Source organism: Anomalospiza imberbis, chromosome 5, assembly GCF_031753505.1.
Source record: "Anomalospiza imberbis isolate Cuckoo-Finch-1a 21T00152 chromosome 5, ASM3175350v1, whole genome shotgun sequence".
Taxonomy (NCBI): Eukaryota; Metazoa; Chordata; class Aves; order Passeriformes; family Viduidae; genus Anomalospiza; species Anomalospiza imberbis.
The window spans coordinates 28,474,928-28,498,415 of NC_089685.1; the positions used below are offsets into that span (position 1 = coordinate 28,474,928).

At 35.9% G+C, this 23,488-nt stretch overlaps 2 protein-coding genes across 2 annotated transcripts in view; both read right to left on the reverse strand.

The window, feature by feature from the left end:
• Positions 1-23,488, reverse strand: part of ZCRB1 (zinc finger CCHC-type and RNA binding motif containing 1) — a 290,430-nt gene that overhangs the window by 211,595 nt on the left and 55,347 nt on the right. The gene's annotated exons all lie outside the window — the stretch shown is intronic.
• The window catches only part of YAF2 (YY1 associated factor 2), a 31,757-nt gene continuing 12,326 nt past the window's right edge, over positions 4,058-23,488 (reverse strand). The window contains exons 3-4 of the mRNA XM_068189988.1: positions 15,822-15,974; positions 4,058-13,247 (exon numbers count right to left, since the gene is read on the reverse strand). Of these exons, the coding sequence (XP_068046089.1) occupies positions 13,010-13,247; positions 15,822-15,974 (391 nt within the window). The 3' untranslated portion in view covers positions 4,058-13,009. The remainder of the gene's footprint in view (positions 13,248-15,821; positions 15,975-23,488) is intronic.

Consider the following 23,488-nt stretch of genomic DNA (forward strand, 5'->3'; position numbering starts at 1 on the left):
TTTGGTGTCCTGCAGTGGGCTTAGAATGTTGATGGATGCAGAGATGCCCTATACCTGCACTTGTGCAAAACATTTGAAACATCCCACGCAATATCCTTGTCTCTAAACCAGAGGTTGATGAGAAGCTCAGCATGACCCAGCAATGTGTGCCTGCAGCCCAGAAAGCCAAACAGGTGCATGAAAGCAGCGTGGCCAGCAGAGCAAGGGAGGCGATTCTGCCCCTCTACTCCACTCTCATTAGACCCCACCTGTAGTACTGCATCCAGCTCTGGCATCCCCAGCATAAGAAGGACATGGACCTGCTGAGAGAGTCTAGAGGAGGGCCATAAAGATGACCCGAGGGCTGGAGGATCTCTCCTGTGAAGACAGGCTGAGAGAGCAGGGCTTGTTCAGCCGGGAGAAGAGAAGGCTCTGGGGAGACCTAACTGCAGCCCCCCAGTACCTAAAGGGGCCAAAAAGAGAGCTGGAGAGGGACTCTCCATTACAAGGGCATGTAATTGGTAAAACAAGGGGGAATGGCCTTAATCTGAAAGAGGGTAGATTTAGGTTAGATATAAGAAAGAAAAAATTTGCTATGGAGATGTAGAACACAGAACAAGTTGCCCAGAGAAGCTGTGGATGCCCCATCCTTAGAAGTTTTCAAAGCCAGGTTGGATGGGGCTTTGAGCAACCAGGTCTAGAGGAAGGAGTCTCTGCCCATGGCAGGGGGGTTGGAACTAGATGACCTTTAAGGTCCCTTCCAACCCAAACCATTTTGTGATTCTATGAGTTGTGTTTAAAGTACTTTTACAAAGAGTCAAAGCAAACATACTTACTTATGCAAATACGTACCATATACAATAAATACAGAAATAAGGCATGAAGGGCTGGTGTTTACTTCTTTGTTTATTTATACATACCTACACTTTAAAGTCCTTATTGTCTCCTGCTGTCGTTTGCTACAGCATCAGGTATTTTCAGTCCCGATACCCAGATCAGGGTTTTTTAATTTCTACTTTTTTTTATCTCTAATAGGAAAAATACTTACTAGCAGCAACCATGCACAACAGTAACTTCACATTATGCCTTGAAAGTTCATTTTTTTAAGATGAAATGTATCAAATAATTCAAAAGTAGTTAACTAAGGTATTTTTTACCTTTTCCATTTCACAGTAACAGTGCAGATTCCACACAGTGAATTTATACTATTTGTACTAAGTATGTTATCCTAGTCACCTTTTTTAAGATCTTTAAAATGAATGCTTTCACCCAGGAAATATTCAGACCATAAACAAAAAAAAAAACACTCCTTTTATTTTAGGGGTGGGTTTTTTTCATATTTGATGTAAAAATTTTATGCATTTTATTATTATTTCCAATCAAAAAAGGCTGCATGTCTTGGAAAGCGAAACAATATCTAGCAAAGAGTTAAAATGAAAAAAAAAAAATTAGACAACTGCCAGATGTCCTTGTTAGTGGAAACAGAGGTATAGGAGAGTTGTCAGGTCTCTGAGAGCCATTTAGCAATGCAAGCCAGATGATACACTGGAGCCAGTCGCTGCTATTTTGAATGAAAAGGCAACAGATTTATTTGCCATTTCAGTAAGGAGGTGTTTTGGAAAGTGGTCAGTCAGTCAAACCAGGTAAAGCATTGACTGACTTTGCCAATTTATTTATCATTTTATTTTGTTCATCTGTAGCCTGGTTTTACTCCCCCGTCAAGTAGACTTTTATATGTAAACCATATAGAGACAATGTCAGAGATAGAGAAATAAATTTTTACTGTTTGTCTCTCTCACTTTTTTCTCTAAAGGTTGCTCAGTTTTCATAAATACAAATTCAAAACCATGACTAATTCAAAAGCAGTCAAATATGGTAGTTTAAAGCACTTAGTACTTGAATTATCAGGAAGAGGTAAGATACTAATATTGCCCTTTTTACTGACTGCTTCTTTTAACACTGAATAGAACAGCCAAGTCACAAACAAGTGCCTAAGGTACCCAGCACCCTCACACTTGGTGACAGTCTTGGCCATGCCCGAAGCTCACACAATTACTGTGAGCAGTCAGCCTGCCCTGGGCGTGCCCTGGAATGTGCAGCCATTACACTGCCTTCTCTATGGTGTCAATTGGATTGTTCTCAGACCATTCCGCAGTGGCACCAGTGGCAGCAGAGCCAGCAGTAGTTGGGATTTTGTGCAGCACTCAACTTTGAGCCTGAAACACCCAAAATAATTTGAAGTTCTGCTAACTCAGGATGGTATGTATGCATAACACAGCCTTCTTTTGCCTAACTTTAATCTGTAACTTTACAAATTTAGTTTTTACTCTTTTTTTTTTTTTTTTTCAGGACAAGAAAGGGTAAAATAAAATTGGACACTGTCCTAAACTATCTCCAGGCACCAGGCCCATATCTGCAGGGGAATGCTGTGATCTCCCATGGCTGCCAAAACATTTGTGTGGCATCTAAGAAATTTGTTTTCATCTTCAGACCCATAATTGTGTAGTGGTCTTGCCGAACAGTCAATAGCAGAAAGAAATTAATAAAAGGGTTATAGAAGGGCTTAACAATTTGCTCTCCTCTTTTGAATCCCTTCTGTTCTTGCAAAATAGATGAGTAAGCAAGACTAAATTAGACCCCTCTAATTAGTGACAATAGCCCTATTCTAGTATCTGATGCCAATTTAGTCAGGATTTCTGCTAGTACCAAATTTGGTAGTTACGTCAACAGTTTCCCCACACTTGCTGCCTGCACTTGGGGATCTATGCCCACTAATGACTGGGTGGCATTTAAAGCATTCTGCACCCAAGGAGATACCAGCCTCACATGCTGCCTCCTTGGAGCAGGGATGAGGTCCTATACTCATGGTCAACACTTCAATTACCTGCTACACAAATGGGAAACTCCAACAGGCTTTACAAGAGAATCAGCTTCTTTCAAGAATGCCTTGTAGGACCTTTGCCTCATGCTACAAAGCAACACAAATGACAAACAATTCAGAGAACTGAACACGGGAACTGTAGAATTGAAGACAAATTGAGAGAACCCACACAGGCCACTGTTTTATAACCTGCTTCAGTAGCAAAGTACAGTTTTTATATACAATGAGATGAAGGCTTAGACAAAGCCCCCTTCTCAAGTCTCTTACCTCATTGGTTACTTTACTTTGCAAGCATGGATGCTTTCATAGTTTCTTGCTTCAGAAGCAGTACTCCCAGGAATATCTCAACTTCCATCATAACCAAAAGCGGTAATGAATCATCTCTGCTAATAAATTAGCAGACGCTTCTTGGCATTTTGAGATCAAATTCCCAAAGTCTGCTATTTATCCCCAAACTGCCCACTTGTATTTCTTGCACTTTCTTCTAGACAGTACAAATAATACATTCAGAGAGGGATTCTGAACAATTTAATAATTTTATTTACCATTTTATCATAACACACCCTAAGCATCACCAATGCCAGTCAAGTTTGTAGTCCACTTACATTAGTTTTCACAAAAAATACTTCCTTGTCAGATTGTTTGCAGGGAAGAAGTATTGATTTATTCCTGGGAAAGGCATTTCAATGTGTCTCACTATTCTAGGCATCAAAAACATCTATTTATGCTCCTCAAACCAACAATATATCAATGTGAAATAACTATAGGGATGGAAATTTTTAAACAATTCCATTCTATTATCATTAATTGTGTAACATTTATCATAGAAAAAGAATAGTCTTTGCACTGTGATTCCTTCTGTTTCTTTCTTTCCAGACACTTCCCCTCAGCTTTCCTGCCAAGCTTTCAGAATTTTAAATTGTTTAGTATAGTCTTTGAACTGAGGTCAGGAAGAGGTCAGTTGGAGGCAGTATCCCAATGGGTTACTGTATGGTCATCTTTAAAGGAGTGCTATGATGGAATTGAACATAGTTTATCAGACAGAAAATTTGTAGCATCTCATTATGCAAATTGTACTTTCTGAGTGCTACACAGAGACCTTTTAAATAGATCGATATACTATGTTTTTCTTAGAGTTACCTTTACATTTTTTAAATTAAATTTGTGTATATTAAAAAATTACAACCACACAAGATCTTTCATTCACAGAGATGTTTATTTTTGTCTTCAATGTTTGTAGGGAATACGATTTCACTACAAAAGTGTCTCAGAGAAACTCCATTCAAAGTCTAGGCTTAAGAATGAAGGGAAAATATACTTTCAGCTGTACCAGTCCTGAGCAAAGTTAAAAAAAAATTCAAAAAAAATACACTAGAAATAGGAAGCAGCACCAATTAAACCAGAGGACCTCTTACTGATATCTGCTCATGCTTTCTTTTCTGCTTGAGAATTGGTAAAAACTTAGGTAGGAGAAATTACTTTTTTAGAATGTGGACACAAGATTCACAGTCCCAATCTCTCACCAAATACTACCCCTTTTTTATAGTTAAAGAGTCCAGGGCTTCAGTTTTACTTTTCATTAAGTAGTCAGGACTGCTAACAGCAAGACTGTTGCCCCCATGGTGTAACATTTTCTTTTACTCAAATTGGTAAATAAATATTTATTTAATATACTTCTTCTAATAAATATTTATTTCCTATCAATATCAAGTTCCTGAAAAGTTACATTGTTCTTAGAAGTATACTACTCATAGCAGTTATAAAACTTCTGATAACATCAGGTCTCAAAACAATTCAAGTGGCTTACAATCTGTCTCTTGTTTCAGTGAAAGGATATCAAGCCATTGGTAACACTTGGTACTTAATAGTTGGTTTATCCAGGACATTCAGATTCAATCTGACAAAGTAAATACTTCTAAGAGTCAGAACAGAAAAGGCACTTACTCATTTTGGGGAAGACACCTGGCAGGTAAGATTTTTATTTGCAAAATAACAAGCCCTTTTTCTAATAATAAAACCCTTAAAAAACTAGTTGGATAAACATAATCCCTATGAAAAAAACCAACTTAGGTACCCCTTCCCAAGAAAGGTAACACTGTCCTTGACTGAGAAACTGAGAAATGTGAAAGCATCCAGAAATACTCACAAGTTTTATTCACTTCTGTGATATTCCAGTAGACCATCACAATTGGCTAGAAGAAAAATCTCCTCCAAACAACAGATGTTTTACAAATTGAAAGGCTCAAAAATTTCTGGACTGCTTTTTATTAGCTACTCATATCAGCAATAAAATGTAAGATTCTAATGTGTATAACCAGGAATGTAACCTTGGTTACAACTGACAACCTGTGACTTCAACTAGAGGAGTAAATCATTTATCAAACTTCCTTGCAATTGAATCATTGCCTCAGTGATGCTCTGTGTAAGGCACTTAGTAAATTTTAAGAGCATCTGACAGTACTGTTGGTAGTTTTGATTTGTTTGTGAGGATGCTCTAACAATGCTTCAAGATTAACAGGTTAAGGTGTGGAATAATCACTGAAAACAGCCATATGAATTACTGGCCACAAAACTCTTCAGAAGCCACATCCATTCTAGTCTAGGTTCATATCACCCTTGCAACATAAAGCTATCTTTTTCTTAGCAGTCCAGGAATTAGACCCTTTAAAATTGTGTAGTAGCTAATTGTATGAGAGGAATTAATTTTGTTCCTAACTTTTTCATCTAAACTTCCACCCTTTCTATAAATAACTTGTATGCAAGAATGAAATATTCATAGTATTTACTATTTAATTCACAAAACCCTAAATCTTTAGGCCAAATGTCACTCAACCAACAGCCATCAAGAATTAAAAAGCAAGACACATCTCTAAGAAGTGTGTGTTGCCTACTTCCAATACAGTACACAGAGAAAGGAACACTAAACAGACAAAAAAGACAAAGAAGCCATTATATGGCTCTTCTAGGGATTATTCTGAAAATACATTTCCTTCCCCCCTCCTTATTACTCTCGTTTTTTGTTAGACTGAGGGTTTTTGAAGGTGTTTGACATTTTAGAAACAGAAGCTTCCTACTTGGAATTTCCATAGGAAAGCAGGGAAAACACTCAGTATCTGTGCATGCTCCTCATATCTCCTTCTCCAGTGGGGACTAAAAGCATTTTACTTGGCAACATTTGCCTCCTTTAGCTGGAAAGAATTCTGCTTATTTTGCCACATTTGGAAGCCTCCCAGCATAGAATAATACCATTTGCAGAAACGCAGATAATTGGCATTCCAGAATGCCAGGTACCTCAGACAGAGTTCTCGAATGGTACAGAATCAGTGTAAGTATGCTCAGCAAGAATCTCTTTAGGTAGTCAATTATCTAGAAACAAAGACAACGGTGACAAAATTGAAATTGACCTCTAAGCTCCCACATACCATTATTCTGTATGACCATGCTGATCTTAAAGAAACCAAAATACAGTTCAAGAACTGGGAACAGCAGTCAAATTCCCCACTTAAAAAAAGCAGGCATAATAAGTTGTTTCAAACTCGCTGCATCCACTTATACTATAAATGTACTTAAGAGAAATAAAAGAAAAGGGAGAAGAAGGTATCAGGAATCAGAATGTGTTTCCTTCAGAGGTGGGAGTAATGGTAATACATGTAAGCTGAAGAGATTTCCCTTGCCTAGATTAATTCATAGCTGAAGGCTGTTACAGAGAGAGATGATCAGTCAGATGCCAGACTTTCCTGCTCAGAGATCTGTGCCATCAGGAACTGGGCTTGACATTGAAGCATTTGTATTTATTCTGTACAAAGAAGAATCAGCTTGAAATAGACTATTCATGGAGGACAGCTATATATTAAATGCATATAAATGGCAAATTAGATCTCTGTATTCGCAAAGTGGGTATTCAGAAAGTAGAACTGGCCTTACCCCTCACTTGTCTTAACAAAGTGATGTGATTTAACAACTCCATCTTTCTTTAGTGACAAATACCTTGGACTATCTTTGACCCAAACAGAATTTGCAGTTTGTAGACTCTAGTGATCTTAGGAAGAGGCTAATGAGGCACATTTCATTAGCCCAGGTTACATTTATTTCATTTTTCTGCATCCTTTTGCTTCTTCATACAGAAGAGGAAAATTACATGCATGTGGTTAGCAAGTTATCAAAAAATACATTAATAGTCTCCTTTCCTCAGCTATCTTCTCAGTAAATTAGAGCTCCATTGGTCTACAGCTGCATGTCTTAAAAGCTTGAGGAAGCACTTTCACTTTGCTTTGACCAAGATCAGTATTTATACACAGATGTGCTGGTTTTGGCTGGGATAGTTAATTTACTTCAGAGTAGCTGGCACGGGGCTGTGTTTTAGATTAGTGATGGAAACACTGTTGATAACACAGAGATAGTTCAGCTGTTGCTGAGCAGAGGTCACACAGAGTCAAGGCCTTTTCTACTTCTCCTACTGTCCCATCAGTGAGGAGGCTGGGGCTGCACAAGGAGTTATGAGGGGACACAGCCAGGACAGCTGACCCCAACTGACCACAGGATATCCCAGACCATGTGGTGTTGTACTCAGCTCACAGAGCTGGGGGAAGGAGGAGGGGGATATTTGGAGGGATGGTGTTTGTCTGCTCCAGTCACTGTTACCTGTGATGGAGCTCTGCTTTCCTGGGGATGGCTGAACACCTGCCTGCCCACTGGAAGTGGCAAATGTTTAGCTTTGCTTGCATGTGCAGCTTTTGCTTTACCTGTTAAACTGTCTTCATCCCAACCCATGAGTTTTCTGACTCTTACTCCTCAAATTCTCTCCCCCACTGCACAGAGGGAGAATGCATAAAGGGCTGTTTGGTACTTACTTGCCAGCTAGGGTTAAACCATGACAGGAAACAGTGTAACCAAAGACTACACTTTTCCAGGTGGCCTAGATCCTGAAAACATAGTCCTGCTCAAATAGTCTTCCATCTGCCATGTTATGCCACACTTTCTAGAAAATAATTAAAATTCTGGAATTAGTTTTCAGAATATTGTTACTGGACAATATTTTTTTCTTGTGGTAATTTTCTTTTTAAGCATATGGGACAAAGTGATTAGGTAAGGTTACAATTTTGCCTTTTGTAAAACCCCAAACGGGACAGCAATATCTTGTAATCATTCTTAATAATAATCATTAAGAGCTATGGAATGTGCTTTTGCCCTTCATCTTCCACATTTAACTTCTTAAAAGTACACCTAAAACTTCCTGTGCCCATTGAACTGTCTGCTCTTAAAATCTACCATTAGCAGACAGAGCAAGTTCATTCTGATGACTTTTATCTGTCTCCCAAAATAAAAGGGGCAAGATTAGGACTGAATACATCAGAGTGATTCAGTGGTAGTTTTTTTTTTATTAATTTTTTCCAACACAGTTAAATAGAGGCTGTAATAAGCTCCTGCATTACTAAGACTCTAGGTTCTGAAACGAATTTGTTTTTTCACTGCATTTTCTTTCACTCTTTGCATCTGATGGTACAGTTTAAGCCTTGTTCACAGACATATCACAATCTTTTGGCATAATGTCTTAACAAAGTCATGTAAACATCACTTGCTGTTGGATAATAGTATTTTCCAGCAAGCATGCAGTTTTCCATTGCTGTTGTACCATTTACTCCATTCTAGACAGGAAGTTGCAATAATTTCTACAGAGCACTAATTTGTAATTAACTTATGAAGTAATTTTTGAAGTTTAAATAGTGGTTAAATCCTGTTAATTCTTTTTAAAACATAGGTTCTTTAGATGTCAAGCTAAGCTCAATATGATTGTGGTCTTAGACAAGTCTTCTAAGTCTCTTTTAACAGTTTCTCCTCTTTTTAAAACTTTAACAGCACAAAAGAAAACCATCTGAACTTCTATAGTTTGACTGATTTTACTGTACAGTTTTTGCTAGTTTGAAGTTATAACCTTTCAAACTGACACTGCTCTAACATAACTTGGGGCATAATTACAGGTTAAGAAAACCTCTGAAAGCTCAAGCTGTGTTTCCAGCACACCAAAATCTTAACATCAAGATAGAAGTATGCATTTTCAAAATGCCATATTTGACTGACTGGTCCACTAGCCAAAACCAGCATTAGCTTTTTATCTTTTCTATCTTATTCCTGAATAAGCACAGGTTAAATTTACTATAAGTAGAGCACTTGCTGTTGCCTTTGGAGAAATTAAATGTAAATGCCTTTCTATTTCCCTACAGTTTCTGATTTTGAATGAATTATACCCAGACTCCCTAGGAGGGAGAAGAGCCAAATAAAGGCATTTCACAGAAAAAAAAACCCTAAACAGATATAGTTAAAGAACCCTGGATTAAAAGTACACAATAGACAGTTTCATGCCAAATCAATCCTATTAACAAAGTAAAGTTAATCAGCAAAACATAGGAAACTGTCAGGCTTTTGAGACAGGAGAGGAAAAAAGTAAAGATTTTAGGATGCAAGATGTGAAGTTTAGAAGACCTGCCTAAACACTACAGTGAACCAATTGAACAAATTCTAGAAAGTACAGTCTTGCATGGCTACTTGAAAATGTGCTATTCATAATATTACAAAAATTTTAAGTGCACGAATTATGAAATCAAACTATTTTTGAGATTTTACAATCTATGCTCCAAAACATCAAATATCTAGATAAACACATAATAGGTTAAAATTTCAGTCATATTCTTAATTATTGACTCTTAATAGCAGTAATTTTAAATTTTGAAATGTCATTTATTTATTACTACCTCCTTTGTTGGAATCAAGATTTTATGTGGTATAATTCAACCTGCTACTGAGCAGAAGAATTTTTATCTCCAATATATAGATTTAAATTCATGAAAAAAGAGATCAGTCAACTGTATATTTGTTCTTTTTCTTATACCACCTATAATTAATAGCAAACTTAGGAAGATAAGAGACTGAATTACTGTACATTTTATAATTAACTATTTATACTTAATTTCCCTCCATTTCTCCCCCCTTTTCCTTTCTGAAACCAGACAATCAATCAGCACATAAAGGAACTCATTTACATGGAACACTATCACACTTCTCCTCGTGGGGCCACCATTTCATGAACATCCCAGGATGTATGGCTGTTGAAGAATGATGCATATATAGATTTAACAAATAACAGTTCTTATGCAGAGAGCAATCACAGAGAAAAATAGCTAATCAGAACACATTACAACATTAGATTTTCACTTTTTATAAATGGAATAAAGATGCTTTTAAATATATTTACAGTTAGAAAAAAGGATTACTACAAGTCAAAATTATTTAGAAATTATGAAAGTGAAGTTCATTTAAATTATATTATGAACAGACTCAAATGCAGTATTTTGCTTAGAATTTGTCTACTCTGCTGTCAGTGTTGTCATATTCTTTTAATCACCAAACAGGCAAAAACTTAACTTTGCTTAATGCTAAAACAAGCATCATTGCAATAAAACAATGGCAACCTAATTGTTCAGTTAAAACCACCACAGCTTTTAAGATCCTAGCTGACTTCTGTAGCACATGTAGGAGAAACTGCTCTTCAATGTCTTGTTCCATAACAAACAGTGAGACTTTCTGCATTACTTTTGATAACCATACTTGTACTGCATTTTTGAGATTATTCTCTAGAGACAGTTGAATCACAGTAAAATCCACTCCATCCATCCTTTAAAACCAAATAGCTACTTAATTCTGAAGATAGAGTCCTTTTGTTGGCAATGCTGGGTGGTTTATTCACGTAAGTAAAAATACATTTCCCATTTAGTGAATTACTGGCAATAGATTACTATTTCTTTGCAAGGAATTATGAAATGTGTTAGCATTCATTATGTTTCAAATTAGAAACACATTTCATAAAACTTCTTGCAATAAGATTTACTATCCTTAAACTGCTTGCTTTAAACAGTTTCAGCTCTTTTGTAATCCATTACATCAGTATATTCTGCAAATAGTCCCACCTAAAAATAAAATATAAAAAAAAATAAAGTTGAGAAGCATGTATTTTTTTTCTTTTAAAAGCTAGTGTATGTTATTCTGAACACTAGCCCGGCCCCAAAAAACATTTAAGAACCTTAAAAAGCATGTTTTACAGATACTAAATTTGGCCAGGTAACAGCAAGGAACAGACATCCTATTTTTAGTAAGATAAAGCAGAATACATAACAAACAGGTCAGTAGTTATCCATCTGAAACAGCCTATAATTAACATTTGATGTCTAAAAAGTTTAAACAGCAACACCAAGGAATGAGGTATGTATGTTCTCAGATATCACATCAGACTCTCATTTTATGCAACTAACTGTATTTCACAACTAGCATCTTACAAAATAGAACAGTACCATTGTGCCTGTAGAAGTACTGCATTAAAAACAGAAAAATACATTACTACAAGAAACCACCAAACATCACAATTGTCAGGGGCTACAAAAATCCATTATTTTAAACTGTCAAGAAGACATATCATATGTGGGTAATAATTTGGGGCTGAATTCACTACCAAGAAGGTCCATCCAACTTTCACATAGGCTTAAAAATATATTTACTTTGAATGAAAAGGAAAAGGCTCACGGGAGTGTAAGTGCCCTACCTCATTAAAAGGAGCTAAATGGACTTTTGCACTGAACCAGAATATATAATTTAAAATCTATACATGAATTGTATGTATGTATCAAAACACTTATTGGTTGTAAACAAAAATGCAAAATCTGTATTCACAAAAATATTTTATTGGTAATCTTACATAATACCAGATGGTATTGTAAATAGTTCTGCTCTTTATCAGTATATTGCTAAGTGTGTAAATGTTGACAGCTTATGCCATAAAGTAGGATACTGAGTATTTTTCAAATGACTTATGACATAATATATTCTAACAGGCCAATTCAGTATTAAAGAAATTGATTCAGGAACAAAAAAAAAATAATAGAATTGTTATTTCCTTATTCTTGTGCAACATCCAATATTTCTGCACTGAAATGATAAGTGACTATGTGACACTAGAAAAATCTGGGGCAAGGAAACAGCATTAAGCAGAAACAAGAACTGCAGATCTGTTCTTTTTAAAGCTTTTCCAAACTTTCATAATTCCAAATAGTTTTTGCCAAATGCATCACCATCTGAGGTTCAGTATTTGTTACACAACACAAAATACCAGTGTACAGTGACAATGCAGTACTTTACCTGAATTGCAAGGTTAACTAATCAATGCTTAGAATGTGTTTTCTATTTTGCTTGTAAACATTACAATAAGTGTTTTAAGTGTCAAAAAATATTGGTAAAACCATCAACATAATTCAGTAACAGTAATCTAGTAAAATGTGTCAAACATTGGCAAAAATCCATACAAATGTTTTCTTTAATAACATTTTTCCTATTTAACCACACCAAGTACCAGCAGGTGTTTTTAAGAAGATAATTATTATGAAAATTCTGTTGCAGCAATAATTGATTAAGTTGATCTTTGACTTGCATACATATAACTATGTTTCACAATTCTCAAATAATACATATTTAGGCAGCTTGAACTATGTTATAAAAATTTAAATTCAGTACATGCCAATAGTAGAGATTCCAAGAGTTGTGTTAGACTTCACTAAACTAAAAGTGAAAATGGACATAGCAATAACACTGCATAATGAACATTCAAACCACATTTTCATGGCACCCTTACACATGTAGATTAAAAAGTTGGTCTGAAGATGCTTCATAAGCATTTGTAGATAGCATTTAAATTATTATAGAATCACAAAATAAGCTGAGTTGGAAGAGACCCAAAAGGATCATTGAGTCCAAATTCTGGCCCTGCACAGGACAGCCTCAAGAGCCACACCATGTGTCTGAGAGTGTTGTCCAAATACTTCTTGAACTCTGTCAGAGTGCTGTGACCATTTCCCTGGGAAGCCTGTTCCAGTGCCCAACCACCAAGGGTGAGAAACCTTTTGTGGTATCTAACCTAAACCTCCCCTGACTCAGCTTCATGCTGTTACTGTTTCTATCACTGCACTTATTTTCTTTCTTTTTTTTAAACTGCATTGTGTTCCAGTCAACATATTAATTATGCATGACTAATCTGTCATGAAAATGTGGTGACAGAACTTACATATTTGCATGTTTTGAAGAGGCTAATGAAACTGGAGGAAATAAACTTTAATGAGATTCCCCATTCAGTGACGACGCTTCTCCTCTGGGTGAAGATGACCTGGACATTCCCCTCTCTGTGTTGTCAGAGCTAGAACCACTCTGACTGTGTTGATCTGCAGAAGCAGCACTGGAAGCAGGTGGTGACTTAGTTTTCTCCTTAAAGTCTGTAATAATGACTGTCAGATCTCCAACGGTAACTTCCAAATGCTGAGCACTACTTCGATCCACATTTTTCAACCTTGGCCTAAATAAAGCAAATAATCATATTAAAAGCACACACGCCATCTTATTACCTTGTTTCCCTCCTACTTTTTAGGAGCTCAGGAGAACAAATGTGTATATAAGACTTATTTTTGCAACATGTAATATGTAGGAAAACAAAGTACCAGAGGTATTAACAATGGAGTATTTCCTAGTATGTTTTACATTGAAATAGTTGACTATAACACACTACCATCTCCTAAAACTATTTAGAAGTTGACATTTTGAATAATGTCACTATGCAGCAATATGTGAAGATTTTTACTTTTAAAACCCAATTCTTTCTTTATTGTGACTATGCAAAGTTATAAATTTGATCCAGGGAAACATCCATCTCTGCAGCAGCCTGAAGCAACAATTCTAAGTAGAAAATGATGTTCAGTAATGAAGATGTTGGTGTCTGTCTTTTGAATTCAACAGCAAAGACAGTGTTAACTTGCAGCAGGTGTCACCTCATTTCAAAACCTCACTAGGACCACTAGTATGCTATCTGAACTGGACTTCATGCTCACAGTATAACTCTGGCATTCCTGGTATAGGCTCTGTTTTAAATTATACAGAGATGAATGATACATAATGTTGACAGAGTAAGTATCTTCATTCAACCTTTCAATTGTTTGATTTTTCAAAACAAAAATAACTAAAGAATAATTTGACTTATGTTTTGCCATCATATTTTTGCTAGTGACAAGCATAAAACACTTTCAATTTAGTCCTTTCCCATGATCACCATGAAAAGCTGATACCAGACAGCTGAATTCATACAAGCAATTATGAACAGCATGGTCTGTGCATTTAACTGACTCCACAGTGACCACTGGCTCAAGCTGTGATCAAATGACACATGTTTGCAGGTGTGATAACAGCAAAGTTCTAACCTTTACCCTACCATCAACTTTGTTTGAAGTAGAATTGGTTCCCATTCACTTCAGCTGAAATATCTGATGTCTTTTCTCCAGTAGAACTCAGATAGTCTTTGACATCGTGCTCCCCTGAGGCTGAAGCAGCATGACCGAAGCAACTCAGAAAAAACTGAAAATCTGCTGATGTGCTTCATGGGAATAGAGTGAAAACTTCAGAATTATCAACTTGTGAACGTGCTGTGTACCTGGAGCTTATTAATTATGCTGAGTGTGCATGAAGATTTTTATAGTTGCTTCCAGCAATAATATACACATTTTAAGGCAAAAAGAAAAGGATATCCTTTTCTCAAAGAATACTGAAGAAATCTGCCTAAACTAATCAAGCATTCTTAATTTACTATCATATCTAGTGAAACAATTATTGGAAAAAATTGATTGTTTGAAGCATTAAAAAAAACCCCATAAATTCTTAATGCGAGGTCATACTGGTATTTCGGTCCAATATTTTATTTTAGTTATTTTTCAAAATTTTCAAACTCTTTCCCTATCTCACTTTTTGTATTTTTACTGTATTATTGCAATTTACTCATTAGTATTTCAATTTATAATTGGCTTAACTAAAGCTCACTACGCTAACATCAAATGCTTCATAACTGAAATCCTTCAGCTGCATGAGGTAAATTTGTAAGTTTGTGTATTTAAAAAAGAAAAAAAGGAAAGGAAATAACACCTCAGTGTCCTTAATCCTAACCATGACTTTCCTAATGACTGCTCTCTACTGACTCTCAGTCCCTCCCTTGTTCTGATCCTAATGATCCTATTTCAGGCACAACAGAAGCATCTGCTACTTCTCTGCATAACTAATCCCAGAGGATATTTCTTGGCTGGGCTATTTGGGAGTGCTTCAAAAAAAAAAAAAAAATCAGTAGTTCCTCCCACATTTGCTTAGACTACATGTCTTATACACTTTTCAGTTTTTTGACACAGCATTCTTACTTTCTTGATGCTTAGATGATGATGAATTAGGGGTTAAACCTGCTGCTTTTGTTTAGCAGTTTGCACCCTCCTTCCTTACAGCAACATCAAGGCTTTTACAGCTGCTTGTCTGTACTGCACTATTTCATGTTTTCATTTCTAAGAGTCCTTCAGCATCCCAGATGTGGCATAGAGAGTTCTATCACTAGGTAATTGACATACCTTATCCTGTCACATTAATTTATGCCCTAATTCAGCCCTTCAAAGCTGAAGGGTTCTACAAGGCTATCAATAACTTAAGTTATTTTCCCTACTCATCTGTCGTCTGGTACTGGTTCTCTCTCCTCCCCCTACTATTTTGCATGAAAACTAATCACTCCCATCCCCTCTTTTTTCCAGAGATTAATAGCATCAATTTGCCTATTAACAGTTTTGTATGGTATAAAAAATACTTCTATAAACCCTTAAAACAATATACGAAATCACCCTTAAAAAGTCAGTCTGTCTTTCTCTGTTCAGCTGATCTCCATCTTCTGGCCACAAGTACACACTGCAGGTCTTCTTTGTATTTTATAGACAACCTAAACCAATAAAACTTCACACCAATATATAACCTGTTTGCCACAGCACTTAGAAAGCAGTAAAATCAAAGAACACTTTCTTATTTTTGTTTGTAAATGACATTTTATGAATACTGCAAAAGTTTCTAAATTTTTTACCTGGTTTTCTTATGACTGTTCTTTTTGCTTGTTGTTTCCTTTTCACTTTTTTCCTTTTCTACTTTGTCTTTTTTCTCTTTCTTTGATTGTGTAGGGGGCACAAATTGCTGAGGAACCTGTTGTGCAACCAGCTGAGAGACAGGTCGAGGTTTCCTGTGTGCACATATATATAGACATGCATAATGCTTAGACTTTTCAAGTCTCAAACTGTCTACACTTCAGTTATTAACATTAACCATCACTGTAAAAAGAAATATTGTTTAAACATATCTTGCTGTTAATACTTCATTAAGACAGCATATAAAATTTAAACCCGTTATAGCCTTCTGTTTTACTTACTTGCATTATCAACAAATTAGATTCTCTTTTATTTTACAGCATTTAGAGACCATATTTGCAATGAACCCTCTTCTCACAGCTGTCATATCTAGATAGCTCAGAGTGAGTTCCAAAAGACAATTCTTCCAGAAATTACACTACCACCCACTCCCAGCCCCTTCAAATGTTGAAATGGTCTCGTTTGAGTCTATTCCAATACAGAGGTAGACAATCCTTATCACAGAAAGGAAAAATACCTGACCTTTGAGGTATTAAAGCTAAAGCCATTGTTGGTCTTATAGAATAAAACTTAAGTGTTTTCAGCTCAAAGAAATTTATTGGAGGCAATAATAAATCCTGTTGTGTATCATTTTTATCATGTTGTTCACTGGAAAAAATACACTGCTAATTAATATTAGTAAGATATAGCTGTCAGAACACGTTTACTTTGGAAGCTGGTAACAGAAACATAAGACCACATTCCAACAGTATACACAGTGCAGGTTTCATTTCCAAGTTTTGATCCCAACTAAAAACCAGTGTGAAAAGACCAACAGCAGGCAAAAGAATTTCAACAGTTTATTATTTTTACATTTTCCAAAATATTATTTTGAAATGGATTAATTTTTTATTCTGTTTTATATTGGAACACATGATTCTAGTTTGAAATGAAACATTTTACTCATTCCATTGCAAGTGTATTTACTTGTTATGCAGTTTTTGAATTAAGAAATTTCAAGTCATGATATACAAAAAAGTTTCTGTTATTAAGGCTTTGAAAATGTAAATTTCTTCTCTAAAAGAATGCTTACCCTGCCAAGCTCTTTGCTTTTGTTAGTTGGATTCTGATGTTAAGTTTTTTAAAATAGAAAAAGCACAAATTATATGCACTGTGATACTCTGAAAATACAAAACCATTATTAAAGCAACAGCAGCTATCAGCTCACACACATACTTAGTTATCCCAACCCACAGGATCACACCACTGGCACTTCTTGCTTGGGTGAAGAAATGAGAAAAATAACAAGTGCAGGAAATCAAGGCAGCTCCCATGAACAAGTTATATTTTCAGCAATGATTGCAATAGTTCAAGTTACAGACTGAAAGCCAAATTACAAGAATTCATAAAGTGTAGGAAAGACAACTAATATAAATCAGCTGAGATTTCATGAGTCTTCCCAGTAAGTTCTTAATGAATTAAAATAAATTAAAATAACTATTATCAATAAATTGTCAACGCAATAGAACTTTGGGATAAAAACTAGACTACCCCTTACCCACTCATGAACTGAGCTGACTCATGGAGGGACAAAGGGACAAAGAACAGGAACAAATTGAGGGACTCATGGAGGGACAAAGAACAGGAACAAATCCCTTTAGTGAAAACTACCCAGCTTATAGCACTAGAACCTTGCAAAGAACACACTGTAGTGAGCCCACAGTGAACAACTCATATGGTCTCAATAGACTACAAATGTGTAGGTTAACACAGTACATAAGACATTTTTAAGAAAACTTGCCTCAGAATTTTTTCAACCTTTTGTCACAGTAGTTCATAACAGAACAAGAGCCACCAAGGTGTAATTGATGCACAAGCTTATCATTTCAGGTGGAAAACAGTTGTGATATATAAAGAAAACTGATGATCCGTCTTGAATTGAAGACTGCTCCAGGAGATAGGGATACAGTTTGTCATGACAGTCAAGTGACAATCCCATCATTACTACACAGTGACCTGAGAGAATGATTGGACATGTTACTTATGAACTAAGACACTAGTGAACTTGACATACAATGAATTGTTTTGCAGGGGTGCAGACAACACCATGATTATGGAAACTTGTTAGAAAGAGGTAGAGAGGGGAAAAAACGATCTTAGCCAAGTAAGATCTGAATTTATAACCATTTCAGTTCCTGAGGGCAAATTAGATAATTTCTGTTAGAGTACAGATGGGAAAATAAGCTTAGTTCTAAGTCCCAGACTTAGAACTTTTTTCCTAATACCATAAAATGAGTAAGACTGAAAAAAAATCCTTGCAACAAGGAGCAGAAGTCAGTAAAGGCAAAAAAAAAACCCACAGAGAAATCATACTTTGGAAGATGCACTAAAAATTAATCAAGAGGTTCTATATGGCTTTGCTGTGACAAGAGAATCCTTCCATTAAACATCCATATGTTTTGTTGTCAATTTTTTCTATAGCTATCAGTTACAGCTCTGCTCTACATTTTATTATCTACTTTCTCACGTTCTGATTTATTAAATGAGGCTTCAATTCAAGGTTCCTATATTAAAAACAATGACAAAAAAGTAATTCATCTCTCAGCACTAGGAATGCCTTTCAAGTGCTCAAATTTTTCCCCAGGTACTCAAAATGGGCTAATGAACTGCAGCCAAGCACTTCACAAGCCATGCAGGTGTCAGGAGATAACTCTACAACACCCGAAGCTTGAACCTGATAGAATTGTTCCTGTTTAGTGGTAGCTGAATCATGTCATTCAAGCATGAATAAATTCATAGAGAAAAGGCTATTTGAGAGAAGATAAAAGTAAGAGAAAATATCCCTGTAACAGGAAATTGATTTTGATGATTTGCCAAAATACAACATTCTAAATTACTTGTTTTCTAAACCAGTTAAAGACTTCTTGCAATACACTGCTACAGATTAAGTAGATATGATATTAACATAGCCTTTTGTTTATATTTGTGGCAATTTGCTCTTTAAGAATATTCAAGAGCACCTGAGCTAACTGGTGTTTAGAAAGCAGCTCTATAATCTTCTGCATTAATATTACAAGCATTTTTGCCTCTATCACCGGACCACTATCAGACCACCACAACTGAACAATCCAGAACTACAAGCAGAAATGTTCATAAGAACAATACCTATTATTTAGTCAGCCCCTAAAAGCTTTGTAATTTTGCCTAGTAATTCCATTTTAGTCATTTAAAGGAGAACACTAAGAAAGGCATACACTATTACAGAAGATAAGTGCAAAAATTTCTTTCCAGAGGTGAACTTTATGGTTTAAGCATTGTAGCCATATCAAGAAACTGGTTGATTTACTGAGCTTCCAAGAGATCTCTAAACAGTGCATCTCTGAATACTGTACTCTCCGTCTCTACTACCTGATTTTCCTTTTTAGACAGTGTTATCTTTCTTCTAAGCTGACATCAGTCATACTTCTACCTACACTTCTATTCCAATCTCATCCATTACAGTTTTATTAATTATCTAATTCCAATGTTGTTTTTAAGGTCCTACTTGATAGGCACTTCATAGTCTCCTTTAAAAAAATTTGGAAAACTAACATTTTTGGTCCTTAAGCAGCCAACAGTCATTAAGACAAACATACAAAGATAAAGTTTTTGTCTTCCCTTAAATTCCCATAATGCTCAAAAACAAGGATGTCATCATTTTAACTCTAGTCTTCTTGTTGCAGGACGCAACTACATTTTATCTTACCAGGTTTGATCTAGCTGCTGGTTTAGAAAGCATATTTATAGAGGCTGCAGAAACTTGTCTTTGCTTTAGCATTTGTGTGCAGAAACTCATTCAGTACTGACACTCTCAAAAGAAGGAAATATTTAATACACTGAAGGATGAACTGGTTTTCATTGCTGACATTCTTTAAAAAATAAAAAAATCTTTATAGCACAGAAATTTACAGGCCTAGAGATGAAAAATACTCAAGAACACCACACGATATCTGGAACTGTTGCCCTGAGTCATTTCCATGACCCAGAGCTCAACACAATACCTTCCTGCGCATAAATAATTTTGGACATCTCACAGCAGTACATGCTTCTTTGATTTCCCTCACCTAGTATTCACCAATAACCTATTTTAATAGTATTTTGACTAATATGATATGATTAATAACTTGGGTCTCATTACAGCAAAGCAGATCCATTTTGAGAACCAAAATAAACAAAAAATATCTATACAATACTGATGGAGCAACATAGACATCAGAAGTACAGTAAACTCTCAGTTGCCCGAGTTGTGCATCAAACATGCAGACAACCAAACTGGCTTAGTGTTGAAGCATCTTGGTGTTTAGCTGAATTTAACTGATATAGAGCACAACTACATTTGCACAATTCTGCTTCTGCAGCCATCACAAGTCCACAAAGCATCTAATGTCTTCTGCACTAGTCAGAGTATAAGCTCCAATTCTGACAGACCTGAACTACTTATCTGTCAATCAGCTTTAGGGTTCCTCTGCCACAGTCTGGCAACAAGGAGCACGATGGGGCCAACTGTGATAGTTTTTCCATGAACCAACCCCAAATCTACCTACATCTCAAGAGAGTCCTGTGTTAGCATGAGGTACCCCTGCATGTAAAATTGGGAGTCAATTTGTCCATTTGGTGCCACATATCCTGAATGGCCAGAGTCAGCCAAATAAGGCTGCCAAGTAGTACACAGAGCCACCAAGCAAGTGAGACTGCTGAAAGCACAAACATCAACAGTCCAACAGAGCAGTCAACACATTACCTTTGATTTAGTGGGAGCCATCCTGGACTTGAACTAGTCCACACAGAATCATATACCCATATCCTCCCATTATCCACAGAGGTCAGAATAAAACCTATACTTTTCTAAACAGAAATCTAGATGCTATAATTAAACCCCAGTGCTTTTTCCAACCTGTTGAGGGAAGTGTATTGTCATCTATAACATGCACTTTAGAGGCTTCAGACATCCCGAAAAATGGGCAACTTACTCAAAGGCACACTCTTCCCTGAAGCTCTACCTCCGATTTTTTAAATATATTTTACTATAAAATTATTGAATTATTTTTCTGCAGAAATATTAAAATTAAAATTTCCCAATTGAAACACAATGGATCTAGGTTAAGAAAATGCTGTCACCTGTAAGCAATTCTTACATCATTCAATCAAGCTGAATGATGTTCTTCAACAGAAAACCTGGATTCAGAATATCCTTCCATTATGTTTAAAATGGAAGAAAGCTTCCATTTTAATGAGATCCTTTCCTTCCCTTTCCTCAAGTCCAACTGCCTCCTGGCTTCAGTTCAGGCCAATAGCTCTTGCCAGAGGCTTACCCTATCTCAAGTGGTAAATTATCTATCTGTTTTCTAAAGCTAGGGACACACACAACTTATCTAAAAACTTAAAATAGCACATTAGGCCTGATACTGAAGTCTGCTACTGGGCTCTGGTCAAATTACTTGCCAAGTTTTTCCTCCAATAACTAGAGAATAATCTAGTCCAGTTTTATTGAGGTATCAAAAATATGATACAATTTTAATTACAAATTCCTCTTACTTCCTGGTTTCCTATTAAACCAATTCCTAAAATAGTCTGTGAAACACTGTTCCTACAGAGGGATGTGATATTCTAGCTACCCAAGATGGTATTGATTTATTCCGGATTCATGGACTCAAATTTCTCTTCCAAATACTAATCAGTTACCTTTTGAATGACAGCAGGATTCAATGAAAGAGGTAATATCATGGAATCAAAGAATCCTTTAAGTTGGAAAAGACCTCTATGATCATGATGATACTATCAAACAGAAGGGATAACTATTATATACCTAGAATTGTCTATTCATCAGAACAGTTCAAAACTGATCAGCAATATCTTATCTCCTACCATGTTTTCCCTCCCAGAAAAAGAAAAGTTCCCAAGAAAAACAAAGCCTGTATTATTTCTTCATATTTTTTTACATTTTTAATCTAATATCTACATGGCATCACATATTTCAAAATTCCAATTTTGCAAATGAATTTCATCCTTTTCTCCACTTCTTTGAAAAAACCCCCACCACCAAACCAAATCTGGCTTCAGAGACTTAAAGAGGTTTTATTCAAAGACACTCCTAATCCTTAAGCAGTACCATTTATCTACACTTATCTTCCCTGCAAGGAGACCTGGACTTTTTGTTCAAGACAGCAGATTTATTCCTCAAGAAAGAGAAGTTAAAAATATCTGGAACAGATACCTGACTGATTTCATCTTACCCTTGGTCTTAGACTCTTTTCCTCAAAAATGAAAAATCCTTAAATATAAAGTATTCTTCCCTTTCAGGTGTTTCAGGAGGACAGATAAATGCTTCCAAGCTAATGCAAGTTCCCACATCTTCTTGCTGCTTTTAGGCCCTCACTGCACAGGGCTCAGGCAGTGAATTCAGCATATTTCTAAACATCAGTTTTCTTTCTGTCCTACCAGCATGGTATGACAGGACTCATTCTTTGGAAACCTGTGGTCTAGTCAATTAGCGCCCTGAATTTTACTTTCCAGGGTTTTACAGGAATTAGCAAAATTGCTATAGTCAAAAGGTCTTACAAGTAGTAAATAATCTATATATGTCATCTTTGGTCAAACTCATGAAGCTGGCTGTTAACAAATAGAATCAGTACAACACAGAAATGTTTTTGTCTTTACAGTTTCCACATATGACTTTTTCTATGATGTCTCCTTGGGAAAGTCTTGGAGATCATTCCAAAATCTGCACTGTAAACACAGGGTATGCTGATGCATTATGGATTAAACCTAGAACACTCGTCACAATTCTGACTAACGTAGTAGAAACTTTAAAATCAAAGTCAGGCATTCCCAAATCAGTATCTCTGTGCAAAGCATAAAAGAACAAGGTCAACCAGCTTGTAGGAAAAAATACCTAGAACTATGCACTGGGCTTCAGAGAAAGTCAGTCAGCTCCTCCAACTAACAACTCAAGTGTTCCTGAATCCTACCTTCTTCTTAATTTACTACTTATGAAGGACAATTGCTTAAAAAGAAACCTTCTGTAAATAGATTATTGTATCCCTCTCTCATTCATGCCCTGCAGACTCGTCTGTCTCCTTTCTAGCTGCTCCTTTGTTTCTAACTGAGCTGACTCAGCTAATATTTTTTCAAATGGAATTCCAGCATCATTCTTGTACTAGTATTCCTCCTCCACCAGCTTTTGCTACTCCCTCATCTAGCAATGATTTCACAAATGCCTTATAAACATTCCAAACCCTGATAAAAATCCTGATTTGCTCATGTTTGTTTCATACATATCTTTTCAAAGTCTAAACCGAATACAGTTAAGAAATTAAAATCTTTTTGAGAACAAAGTTGAATCATTCAAATCCTACTCTCTTCTTTCATTACTACACTGGGTCATCTCGCAATACAGATGTACAGACTTTAAATATCTTATAATTTATTTGAACATCATTTTCCACTCACATCTATCCTAAATATTAATATCTCAAGAGGCTAATAGAAATCTGATATTCACAGTAATACTCTAATTTCCATTTTTCCAGTCATTACTGGAATGTCAAGAAAAGCTTATCTTCACATACTTTCTACTTCCTCATCATATTCT